General features: G+C 41.1%; 1 protein-coding gene and 1 long non-coding RNA gene across 2 annotated transcripts; one reads left to right on the plus strand and one right to left on the minus strand.

The window, feature by feature from the left end:
- Positions 1-1780: 1780 nt before the first annotated feature.
- Positions 1781-8676, plus strand: rdh8a (retinol dehydrogenase 8a). The gene is made up of 6 exons (XM_078270036.1): positions 1781-2187; positions 4583-4744; positions 5923-6102; positions 7057-7150; positions 7249-7432; positions 7599-8676. The coding sequence occupies exons 1-6, from the start codon at positions 2082-2084 to the stop codon at positions 7824-7826; spliced, it is 954 nt and encodes a 317-aa protein (XP_078126162.1). The 5' UTR covers positions 1781-2081; the 3' UTR covers positions 7827-8676.
- On the minus strand, positions 8045-13102 carry LOC144530455 (uncharacterized). Its single transcript, XR_013503110.1, has 2 exons — positions 12906-13102; positions 8045-10412 (listed from the first exon to the last, which is right to left on the minus strand). It is a non-coding gene; the product is annotated as an uncharacterized LOC144530455 (long non-coding RNA).
- Positions 13103-13528: the final 426 nt, after the last annotated feature.

A 13528-nucleotide genomic window follows, 5' to 3' on the forward strand; every position in this document is an offset into this window, starting at 1 on the left:
TCACACTGTGTTACCATGTTGAAATGGGAATGGGGTTAAAGGGGTTAACCAGGGGGGAGGATTAAAACAGGGGGACCTATAGTCAGTGTGTGCTTGCAATATGTTTTAAAGGGCAGAAATGTTTTCTGTTGTATCAGTGGAATACATAATCAAGTTTCAAAAGCTTGGGGGGAAATCAACAGAGAACACACCCAACCTCATTTCATCTGTGTGGAGCTACTTTACAGCCACATGTATGACTATTATATTACTGTAACTAATTATTATATAGTGCTTAATCCTCCTTAACTGTACAAATCACAAACAAAGGTCACCTGAGCTGACCAGATCCATTATGATAACCCCAGTTCAATCCACTTCTTAAAAACTGAAACCATCATCTTACGAATGCATTAAATACATCAAAATATGATAAAACATTAAGAATATATAGTTGTTTTTTTTTATTGGGGGAACCACCATTTGTGTTTGAAATGTGAATCATAAAGTTGGCAAGGCATTTGATAAAATAGTTTAATGAGTGACTCAAAAGAGGAGGGCATAAATCACAGATTACGGTGAACAAATCGCTCACTAACTAATCAATCCAGATTGCTCTATGGACCATCCACTCATCCCTGCATGGTGGTTATGCAGATCAGTATTTGAGTAAATGGAAAACCTACAGTTTGCATCAGGTTGCATCACATTTAGCAACAGGCCCAAACACGACAGACTCTGACTTTTGCACTATGGCCTTTCATCAGAGGAAAAGTGAGATCTTATCAGAGGCACCTTAAACCCTTACAACAACCATCAAGAATAGGTTCCACTAGTCACAGTCCATAACAGACCCTTGCTAATGGCATTATTGTCAAACTAAACTGAGACAGCTGATAACCAAACTCAGACCATTCTTTTACATTCTTATATTTCTATTATTTTACAGTGACGCAATGAGCTGTTTTATGAGTTAAAAAATGAATTCAGTAAGCTTGAGTGCTTCTTAAGTGTGCTACAGCTTTCCTTACCACCAGATGGCAGTACAATGCAGCGCATTAAGTCACTAGAAACATTACCTTCCAAAAGTAAGCTCAAATCAAATCAACGTTTATTTGTTACATACACGATCATACACAGTGCAAAGTGCTGTGATATTCTTTTCATGCCAGCTCCAGAAACAACTATTTAATACAGAAAATAGAGTAGTAGTAATAAAATAAAATGAGTAAAAGTAAAAGAGAATATTTTACACAAAAATAAAATAAAGTATAATAGAAACAATAAAACAATATAACAGTATACGCTTGAAAGAAATGAAACAGTAAGCAGTAAAGTTTCAGAGAAATAGGGTAAATGTAAGCATGGGACTAGTTTTATAAATAGTCAACTAGAGCCGAAACAAGTGCTTAATTTGGGTGTAGCTATAGCCTAGGTAGCATATAATAATAACAACAACAACAATAACAATAATAATAATCATAATAATAGATGTGATTCGTTATGAAATTATATGTGCAGCCCATATATTTAATACCTCAATTATAATATTGTGTTCAAAATTACTAATTAAATTAAATTATTTTAAAATAATTTAAGATTAAATAATAGTAAAAACATGTTGGGTAGGCTACCAAAAAATGTATCCTGGTAAAACTATACGTCCTATTAAGAATAATAACTGTAGTGAACCAGAAATACCATCAGGTATGAACAAAACATAATGTGACTACTGTATGAATATTATAGATAGGCTATTTGTCGTTGGGGTCACCAGCTCAGAAATCAAATAAGCACTGCCCCCTCTACAACACGCACGTGTGCGCATGCACGGCCACACATTTTAAAGGAATTAACTTCATTTTCAGGGCAAGCGGCACCTATCAAGTTTAAAATCTTGTCTACACGAGGTGTTTTCAATGCCACTTCTTTTTTGGTTACTGATTTGATTGAACATGTGACTGAATTAGCTAGGCTCACATGGCTGCGGTGGCTGCATGATCCGCTTTACTTTTTTAAAGTCCGGTGATCGGTAGCTCCCTCGGCAGCGACCATCCACAGCAGAGGACCGCTGAAAAACACAGCGCCTACCCGGACAAATCATGGCGAACAGCGGGCAGAAAGTTGTGCTGATCACCGGCTGCTCCTCCGGCATCGGGTTACGAATCGCCGTCACGCTGGCCAAAGATGAAAAGAAGCGTTACCATGGTAAATGCGCTTTCTTCTACATTGTTTCTTTGATCGGACCTATTAGCAGCAAGCATGTAACAGTGTGGCTCGCTTGAAAACCTATTCCGTGTTTACTTTTCCCTGCAAAGCTCATTGCACCAACCCTCCTTTACGCACAATGTTCGGTTGAGTTTCATGCGCAACTCCCGTTCTAACACAAATAAGTGTTTTGGTGTAGTGTCCATTAAGATAGCTAACCCTTGTGATATCGGATCCATATCCTTTTGTAAGGTCTGGGATTCAGTCGCCCCTTTGGTTCAATAATTATCATCTGAAAGCGCAGTTTCCAGGGTAGGGTTTTGCAAGGATGCCGCTTTCCAGGCGGAATCATAAAAAGAGTCTTGTCAGTTCTCTTTCAAGTGACTTCTCCAGCACAAAGCCTCCTTTATCGCAGTGAATTGTAGACCGCCTGCTCCGGTTTAGTGCCGTGTCTAATGTGCCTATAGTCCCCTCACTGGAGCGAGTGTTGAAAGGGGGACAAAGTTTGAGACCTGTACAAGCGAGGGTTCACTCTAAAGCAAGGGCCTTGTTTGAAGTCTTCATTGGTGCACAGTGGAGTTAGGGTGTCCCACTTTGACATTGTTGGTCTGTGGGTCTCCTCTCCTGCTTCCCAGCCATCATTAATGTCACTCCAGGGATTGGAGATTCAAAACCTTTCCATGTCATGGAGCTGCAGACAGAATTACATTAGACCACCTTCCCACCCCCTCCCCTGTTGGTAGAGTTTGCCTTTAAGACCCCCCCCCCCCCTTGTTGTTAGATGTGACTTTATGCAGAATAACAGAATTGGCTAGGCCTGTGACAGTGAACCCCCATGATTTCAGCAGTTGTCTTACACAAGATCTTATTAAACTAATTTTAGACAATTTAAGTTATCACATCCTGCTCTCCTTTTGCCACTTTAGGAACCACTGTGCAAGTTTTTTTCTTCTTTGAGGGCCATCAGGATCTGATGGGATTTACTACCGTGAAATAGATGAGCAAAGCAAAAGTGATTAACTGCTCCCAGAACACTGGTCTGTGCAGATTTGTTTTTCACAATGTGACCTGCTTTCAATAAGGCCACCTCTGAGCAATGAAGCTGATCTGCCCTTTTCCCAGGGCCCTTAGGAAATCCAACAGAGATTAAATATTGCATTGCACATAAAAGTAATAATTAGTTGCAGTAACATGCACCAAACTCAGAGAAACCCCCTAAAAGACCTCTGTGTGTGCAATGCAATGTGGTTCATTCAAGAATGTTTAAGCAGCCCAAGAGTAATTCCTGCAGGAGCCAGAAGAACAATGGATCTCTTGTTCACTTCTCTACCAATACGTAAATCTCTTTGTTGCTTCATGGACACAGTTTTCAAATCACAAGATTAGACTAAACTAGACTTCATGAGACGTCCTTATGTAATGCATTGTGTGTATTCGACAACTTGCACTGACAAGTCGCATGGCACTTACACAGCAATATTTTAAAATAGGGCCAAGTTTCATTACTATTCGTCAAATGTTAATTACATTGCATGGCAATGCAAAACCTCTACAGCACTGCAATCCCTCTTTTAATCTTACTTATCCAACCCTGTCTCTGATCAGACAAGAATCAGGTGAGGGGTTGCCTTTATCTGTCAAGGACAACAGGTAGATTCAGATGAATGTGTGAAGAGGAGGTTGTTTACTCCCCCTGATTACCAATGTGCAACAGCACAGTCTCTCTTTTTTCTCTGCTAGATAACGTCAGTCAGCAAAGTGTCAGCATAACACACAACATGGAAGAAGCCATGAAAGCCGAGTCAACACTGTGCTGATAGCTGCTGTCACTGGTCATGATAGATTCCTGTGCTGAATGTGGGTTAATGTTGCCCAGCGTGTAAAGTTCGGAGGAAATCAATTCTGTGTCCTGTAAACTGACAGGCGTGGTCATTGAAAAGAACTCTGACCTGCACGTCTGACAGCTGTGTGTTTGTGTGTGTGTGTGTGTGTGTGTGTGTGTGTGTGTGTGTGTGTGTGTGTGTGTGTGTGTGTGTGTGTTTGTTTGTGTGTATTTGTTCAGGAAAGCTTTAGTTCAGTAGATCAGAGGTTTCGCAGTACTGTGTGTCATTTCATCAATGTGGCAATGGGTCAAGAGTTGTTTTTTTTTATTACAGAAAAGAAGTATTCATGGTTTTCTAAATGACTGAATTTAAAAAGGACAAACATGGACTCCAATAAAAAGTTATCTTGATTGTGATGATATTGATGAAGTATTTGTATGTGGTTCCAAGTTGTGTTACTGTACAAGTCTAAAGAACAGTTTCTGGTATTATAGAGGCTCTTTTTGTAAAGTTTCAAGCCACATCATATTAATTAAAATAATATTTTCCACTTCTCCGTCTCTCCCTATAAGTCATTGCCACCATGCGGGACCTGAAGAAGAAAGACAAGCTAGTGGAGGCAGCAGGAGATGCATATGGCAAGACCTTGATATTGCTTCCACTAGACGTGTGCAGTGACGAGTCAGTCAAGCAGTGCATCAACAATATCAAGGACCGCCATATTGATATCCTGAGTAAGTGGGTAACACCTGAAACTAGGCCTGCATCTATCATTCGACCCCTTTCCTAACTTGGAATGACATTTGATCTATCTTGTATACATGTGCTTCATTTCTTTTATCATATGTTTAAGAACAGTTGATAATTTAAGTATGTAACCTAAAGTCATTATGTTATGTATTATATGACCTTGTTCAGTTTCTTATCTGTGTGATAACCAAATGCATAGAACATTAACCCTCAACCTTCCTGCGAAAGTAGCCCGTATTTACTGTAACATAATTAGTAATGTCATACCACGTAACACTACAAGTCTAACAGACTTGTCAAGTGGAAAAGCAAACTATCGCAGTACAGTGTTATTACTGTAATAATATCACAACTTTAGGACAAAGTTTGGAAGTAACTGAAATGTTTTTTGGTGGTCTCCTGTAGCGCTGTCCTCCGTGGTTTTGCAGTTGACATTAAGAGTAGGTGGGGGGAGGAGATTGGGAGAGTCTTGAAATTCCAGTGGGCAGATAGATTCTGCACCCAAACAGAAAGCACCACCATACTGATATCCTGAGTGTGTGAAATATAGCTGAAACTGAGTCAGCAACTCTGTATGCCCATGACACCTTCTTTTGCTTATTTATTTCTGAGTGTGTGTGTGTGTGTGTGTGTGTGTGTGTGGGGGGGGGTCCATACAGCTAAAACAAAGCATGCAATGTATTTTCAAACCCAGAAATCTCAGCCTGTCACCAGAAATGAATTGGCTCCTTGGTATTGATCAATCACTATATAAAAACATTTGATGGTGATTTGGTAAATTGTAAGTTGCTAGATTAATAACACACACATAGGTGACTCTTTTCAGTTGTTGTGTTTAACCCTTTAGCCTGGATAAAGGTTCTATTTATAAACCTGCTTCCATCCAACATTGCATCCCCCTTCACCTAATTACTCAAGACCCAGAGGCCCTTCAACATGGACTTGTGTTACATCACACCTCTCTGTTGTTGTCACACACTGACATCTGGTGGCAATATCAAGAGATACCATCTGTAATCTACCAATTAGGGATCTATTCTTGTAGAAAGGCCAAGTGAACAGAGCAAACAATACAGATATCACTTCATATTAAGAAAACAATATCTCAACTGTTTTAATAATTACAGGTTTGTAATCTCTGTGTCTGTGTGTTTCCTGTCAGTCAACAATGCAGGAGTGGGCTTGTTGGGACCTGTGGAAAGCATCAGCATCGAGGAGATGAAAAGAGTATTTGAGACCAACTTCTTTGGTGTTGTTCGCATGATCAAAGAAGTGATGCCAGACATGAAGAAGAGGCGTTCAGGACACATCGTGGTCATGAGCAGTGTCATGGGTCTTCAGGGTATGATTTGTGCAGATTTAACAATGGAAAATAAAATCTGCATTCCAGTTAAGTCTGATCTTATAACACAAGAAAAGATATTTACAATTCCAACCGACCATGAAAAGGCATGTTTTAAGACTTTGCAGGTGTAGACAGGAGCACTGCATTTAGACATTGTAAACCAGTTTGATACATCACACACAATACTATTTGTATAACTGGCATATTTAGCTAGCCTAAAACTCGATTGAAAAGCAGGAGAATTTAATTCTAAATGTCTGCAAGCTACAAGATAATCTTTTTTTTTTGCAGACCATCACTTATATTGAGCTGTAAATCATAGTGTGTTCTGTGCTTTAGGATCTACTGAATTAGTGAAGTCAGAAATCAGTTTACAATACCATGTGAAGCAATTTCAGTGGCACCTAACAAACTTGAAACACTATAATTATTTGAATTGTATGACATAACAGAAGCACTTTTTACTGTAAAATGCTAAAAGAATACACTGTAGCGGATGCTTTTTATCTTGATCTAACCTTCTAAAATGTATTGTTTTCCAATAGCAGTAGTACATATCTCTGTATTTAAAGGCTTAACTATATTCTATTTAATAGCTGTCTGCCTATGTTAGACATTTTCAGTAAAGATCTGCTGACATGACTTGAGTCAAATAGCAAGGAGTTCCAAATCAAGTTTGTTTGAACTTGTTTGAAGTGCCAGATGGGTGGGGTTTGCTAGAAAAGTTAATTGCCTGTTAATCACAGGCAAGAAGGCTAAACCTACTTTCATATTCTGTCTGGCACTTGCGTTTCCATATGTGACATATGTCTGTTTCTTGGTTGATTTGAGTATCTTAGGCCTTTATGTGTAAATAATGTTTGACACATGTCTGCTGTTAACAGAGTGCTGTGAAATGTGATAATACATTGCTGTGATGCTGTCCTTTATCTCTCTGTTTTGTTGATTTAGGAGTGGTGTTCAATGATGTTTACACTGCCTCTAAGTTTGCCATGGAAGGTTTCTGTGAGAGTATGGCCGTGCAACTGATGAAGTTCAATATCCGGTAGATTACACTATTTCCTCTGTTCTGCTTTTACATCTGTCTTTGCTTTGTACTGTACATGCTCCCTCACGGGCCTGTCCACATTTGACTCCCCGCAGTTTGTCCATGATTGAGCCCGGCCCAGTGCACACTGAGTTTGAGACAAAGATGATGGAGGATGTGGCCAAGATGGAGTATCCAGGAGTAGATGCCGAAACAGTCCGTTATTTTAAAGACGTTTACCTGCCGTCATCCATAGATATATTTGAAGCCATGGGCCAGACGCCAGAGGACATAGCTAAAGTAAGGGAACTGGTTTCTAACTTTTTACTAACAACATTTTACCAATCTATTTCAGGATTCAAGAATCACTGTTCTGTTTATCTGATCACTAACTGTTATAAACATTTAACCAGCCTACATAGCAATAAAATCAGTCAAAACTTTCTTTTGCTTCTCGTCTCTCCAGTGCACTAAAAAGGTTATTGAGTCGAACAGCCCTCGCTTCAGGAATCTGACTAACAGCCTCTACACACCTATTGTGGCCTTAAAGTACGCAGATGAGACTGGTGGCCTGTCTGTCAACACCTTCTACAACCTACTCTTCAATTTTGGCCCTCTCATGCACATCACCATGAGCATCCTCAAGTGCCTTACATGCAGCTGCCTGCGTAGACGCACCATCTCACCTAACTGAAGAGGGTGTCCAACCCTGCCCCTTATCCTTACCCTCCCATATTGTTGAACCCCACCCAGTTCCTACTGCCTTATCCTGAGGTTTTGGGCTAAGCAGGCAGACTAGAGCCATTAACCCTGGAGAGAGGAGGTGCCTTTTAGTTCAAAGAAACTACCATGATAAGCTTTGCCAGACAACATGCACAATTGCACAAGTTTGTCACAGAGATGTTGTATGCAGAATGACCTCATGTACACACATATATACACACACACACACACACACACACACACACACACACACACACACACACACACACACACACACACACACACACATACACACACAGAGACATACATACACAAAAACACAGAATTACAAGCAACACACACATTGGATTATTGTACATACATACTATAAAGCTAAGGCCATGCCTTTGTCAGATATAGCGTGGCTATATAGAGGTTAGATGTCTATATCATTTAAATAACACACACAGGCATGACATGAGATACAAGCCCCATGGACAGACAACAAAGTACAAAAAATGAACTCAGTTACAGAGAGAAACAATAACATTATAGAGAAATAATATGCTATAACTTGTAGCTGCCTAGTTAACAATTCACTCAGGCTCACCAGAGTTATAACATGTATGACAAAGATGGAAAGAATATATCTGCTTTTATTGTGCTGTGCCTTTAAGCTTAATTTCATGTTTGCCATAGCATAGTGTTCTCATGGTCATAACTGCTGTTAAATCATATTTTATAATCTTTTGATAAACTGAATGTTTTTCAAGGTTTGTGAAGGGGTGTAAGATATTTTTAATCTAGCATCTTGATTTAAAAATAAACGGAATTCTGATTTATCCTTAATAATTTTTCTTGATACTTTACAGTAATGCAAGTCTAAGGATTTTCTCTCTGTCTGCAAGACTCCTTGAATACCATGAGGGGGCAGTATTTCACAGTGTTTTCCCTGGCAGCCAAACTGTGGATTTCACAGGATCATCAGCGGCAGAGCTGGAGCTGTAGTGTAAAGGAATTTGTCCTAAGTGGCCTGAGATAGACAAGTGCAATATAATTGAATAGTTTAAATCTTGCATACACTGGCCTTTTTATCAGCAGATTTGTTTTATACATTGGAGTTGTAACTATATGTTTCAATAACACAATAGTCAACATTAATCCACACTGATGATTTAGAATAGTTACTGTAATTTGCATTATAGAAAGTTTTCATGTAACAAATAAGCTATTGGGACCATATTCAGGTAAAGACACACATAATGCCTCTTGAGGAGCACGTACTTGTTTTTGCATATTTGTGTGCTTTCTTGCCTGTGCACATACGCACACATTAGCATGTGTTTGCATGCGTGTGTGTGTGTGTGTGTGTGTGTGTGTGTGTGTGTGTGTGTGTGTGTGTGTGTGTGTTGTATGATCATGTCTATGGGCCAAGTTAGTGATCTGTTGATGGATATAAAGAGGTCATGGCCTATTCCCCATGAAAACCCCTCCCTTGAACCCCCACCCCTCTCACACACACACCCTGCTTTGTGCCGTGTGAGAGAATGTGACCTGGTTCCCATCCCTGAGGAGGGGTGAACCCTAATGACGGCCTCCTCAGACACATTGCTTAGCCCTCAGCCTCCCTCTCCAGCTGGCCCCCTCAGCCCATAGGGCCTGGATCCCCTGGTCCACACTGGGAGAGGCCTGCGGTCTGGCCTGGATAGCCTAGCCAGAGATTGTCCTGGCTGCACACACCCTGTCTCATCCTGCCATGTCCAGGCTGGTTACACTCACCGAATTCTTGGAGCTCCTCATCAGAGGACAGTGCAACTGGTTGCAGACCTGTAGTTTCTGTGCGGTGTACAATGAGTGCAGCGCCTCAGCTCTGTGTATGTGTCTTCATCAGAGGCGACAGCTCCGCACAATGGAACAAAGACGCTGTCAATCACAATCAAATGGGTGTGTGTGCAGGGGTTGAGGGGAAGGGGGGTAGGAGGTTGGAGGAGGAGTCTGTGTGTCTTGAATGTTTAGGGGGATGCCAAGACCCAATGTGGGACGCTGAAGGCTAAGGGCAGGGGGTAGTGAGGGGTGGGGGTGTGTCGCATTTGGGAAGATGAGAATTGGGGTGCCCAGTCCTAAATGGAAGACCTGTTTACTAATTGAATGAACACAGGAGTTACAGCAAAGTCTCATTAAACAAGGGGTCTTATCAAACCATTGTTGCGCACCTTTGTTTCACAATCAAGAACGTAATTGCAGTATAATGAGGGCAGCGTGACATGGTTAGGTCTTCCCTTAATTGTACCCCTGTCACAATTACTGAGCCACTAAACATGCATGGGCTCTCTTTCTTATGCACCCTTGTTGTGTACTGACAAACAAGCCACTTGCATTTTGAAAAGTAAACATGAGTAGAGAGAAGGAAAAAAGGGGAACCTAAAAAGTTATCTTTGTAGGATACATTCTTTGAAATCTGTCTGCCTCCTCTGTAGCCGGGTCATTGCTGGTTCAGCCATGTTATCGCATCCTCCTTTAACTGTCATCATCCCCAGAGAACCACACCTAAGCCTGACTCAGAGAGTGATGGGATAGACTAGGGAGTCAGAGATCAAAAACAAAAGTGTGCTGCAGAGGTCAGGAAATTTTTAGAACTGAATTGTGAAAATGGGAAAGAGAAAAGAAGAGACGGAAAGTGTGAAAAAAGCAGAGGATGCAAAAGAAAGAAAGAAAAAGAGGTCTGGGTGCTGTGGGATGCAGGAATGTAAGTGGAGCTGATGTCTAGACAGGGTGCTTCAGCCTGATCCCAGGTTAGGATGGATACAAATGTGGCTCCACTTATCTGTTTCTGTTATTATTTGCCTTGCTATCAAGGATCCTTTCTGAATAATTCTGAGTAGTGTCACAGAACCGCCATATGACTTGATTCCAGGATCAGAAATATATTCAAAGGTGGAGGTCAGCCACCATCTACATGGCTGCGTATGGCTGGAGAAGTAGCCACATGGGACATATTACTATCCATAGAGCTGATCTGGTGTCTGAGGGGAGCTATCAATCTTTATATAGTCAAAACAGGAGAAGCCCAAGTTGCCCTGTGACTTGCCTGTGGAGGCCGGGTCCATTAGGGCAGCAGAGGCCACAGGGAGAAACAAACACACAACATCTATCTCTCCTTCTCTGTCCATTCCCTTTCTCTGTCCTTCTCACTCACTCACTCACTTTCTGTCTCTCTGAGGCTCACTGTCTGTCTGCCCTCTTCTCTGTCCATTTCCATAACTCCGCTGTGCAGTGACCTCTCACAGACCCAACGTGGGTCACTTGTTTATTCACACATGGAAAGGGGGGGTCATCATCTCTCGTTCTGAGTAGAACTGCTTGTTTGCGAGGCCATTCAGGAACGTTTGGAGGTCAGAACATAAATCAAAAGAATCCTGGCTCTAGCTGGCCAGTCATACACATTGTTTTACAGACACAGAACCGCTATTGTCACCATCAATACATTAGCGTTTCCCCCTTTCCCTACTGCTCTTCCAGAACATAAACAATCCAGCAGGAATTTCCAGACTGCGCCTCAGTTTGCCCACTACCGTATCGTTGTGTTCCGCTCCATTCACTCTCTCAAAACTACCAGTTCCAATGACTGTGAAACTGTGATTAGAGGGTTCATTCTGTGTACAAGCATTCTAATTGTCAAACAAGGGGATGATGGTTGATTGTGCTGGACTTAGAGATGATGTAATCTGAGTTGAGGTAACATGATCCTCTTGTTGTTATTGTGGACAATCAGGTAGGATTGGTGTAATATTTCACAATAGGAGTCCGACAGCAATGCTGCTGATGTCAATACACAGATTTTGCTAAGAAACTTGAAACTCCTGTTTGTAGGCAAGACAAGTTAAAGAGCATGACTGAGTCCAAAAAGCAATAAAACAAAAAACAGATAAGGGGAAGAAAATAAACTCAAACAAACAAACTACACTTTTCTCACCATCCTGTGCCCTCCCGTAACATATCATCTTTCTTTGGGTTTCTAACCTCTTCCACCATGGATCAGTTGTCTCTCTCTTTCAATGTTGTAATTAGATGTCTGGGAATTTAGTGCGAGAACCATTTACATTTTTAATTTACAGAAAAATAAGCATATGATTTGCTTTCTGGTTTGACCGACACCAAGGAGGGAATGTTTTCATCCAAGGGATGGTTATCCTTTTAATTTGTTTCCCAAAGATGTTTTTCTCTTGTGCCTCTCGCAGTTTGTGAGTGAGTTTAGTGAGTGTTTATGTCTCATTTATGTGGATGTGTGTATAAGTCAGACAGAGAGGACTCAAAGACATACCAAGAAGAGTGGTGTAGATAGATAGATAGATAGATAGATAGATAGATAGATAGATAGATAGATAGATAGATAGATAGATAGATAGATAGATAGATAGATAGATAGATAGATAGATAGATAGATAGATAGATAGATAGATAGATAGATAGATAGCAAGTATGTAAGCTATGTAAGTATGCAAGTGACAGAGACAGTTAGTCTTTGTGTGATAGACAGTGACCTCATCAAAGAGTCTATCAGTATTGAAGTTTGTCCTTGCCTGCCAACCCTGGCTGTACCCCAGCCTTATTTCCCTGCCAGAGAGACGACCTCGCTCTGCACTGCCATGGATCTGATCTATTCACTGTCGCCAACCATAAAGATGAGAAACCAAACAGGGTGCGGGCACACCCATGCCAGGAAGCCTGTCTTAGCCCAAAGAGCCCACATCATTGTTTATTCAGCTTGATTGCATCAGATCTTGGCAGCCAGGGTGAGAGTGAAGACGTTAAAAAAAAACCGTTTAGTTCATAAGAACATAATGATAATTTAGCTTCAAGTAGTGGCTCACTTAAGCATAAGGAAGAATGAAAATTGCTCTTGTGCACACTTTAATGCCCCTAAACTCCAAAACCAGTAGGCATGTTGGTCATCTGCGTTATTCAAGATCGATGAACAGTAAACTCTGTGCTGAATTCATGGATCCACACAGGCTGATTGCTTTTTCCTTCATAAAAACAAAAGAATGCCTCCTCTATTATATATACTGACCGTGAAAAGATGTTCATAGATTTGTCCCCAGTGAAGAGATGTCTTTGTTGGTTATCTCCATTGGTGAGCCGCCTCTGTTTGGCTCAGCCTAATCAGAACACAAACACGCCTCTGTCATTTGGCTGCTCTCCCTCTCACTCTCCATCCCTCCCTCTCACTCAGTCTCTTATTACCTAAAACTACAAATTGGATTCTATTTTCCCCCTCCTCAATTCATTTTCACTTCTATTTTTGATATCCCCTCTCGTCCTAATGCTTATTTATGGGTGTGCATGTGTAGTAGAAAGAAAATCACACCACACTGTCAGTCTCTCTCTGGCCCTCTTCCTCCCACCTTGGCCTCTGATTTGTTTTCTCTCTTTCATCTTCCTTCTATCCCATCTACTCGTCTAGATGATGTGCCTCTCTCCCTCAGGCACAGACACTGAGGCTTGGCATACATTAACTCTACTTGTCCGTGCACAGCCTGGTTTCGGTTGCTGGAGGAGAACTGTTGTGATGTAAAGAGAATCCATGAGGGAGAAGACTTGTGCTGGATTCCTGATGAGTACAGGGTGGTCACATCCTGAATATGACTGAAGATTACAGTTTCCTTTCATAAAAGACACACATACACACTATAC

The sequence above is a fragment of the Sander vitreus genome, chromosome 15 (assembly GCF_031162955.1).
Source record: "Sander vitreus isolate 19-12246 chromosome 15, sanVit1, whole genome shotgun sequence".
Lineage (NCBI taxonomy): Eukaryota > Metazoa > Chordata > Actinopteri > Perciformes > Percidae > Sander > Sander vitreus.

Coding starts and splice junctions, on each gene's coding strand:
- rdh8a (XM_078270036.1), top strand. CDS start 2,082: ATGGCGAACAGCGGGCAGAAAGTTGTGCTGATCACCGGCTGCTCCTCC. Junction 2,188..4,582: donor TGAAAAGAAGCGTTACCATG/GTAAATGCGCTT, acceptor TCTCCCTATAAG/TCATTGCCACCATGCGGGAC. Junction 6,103..7,056: donor CAGTGTCATGGGTCTTCAGG/GTATGATTTGTG, acceptor TTGTTGATTTAG/GAGTGGTGTTCAATGATGTT.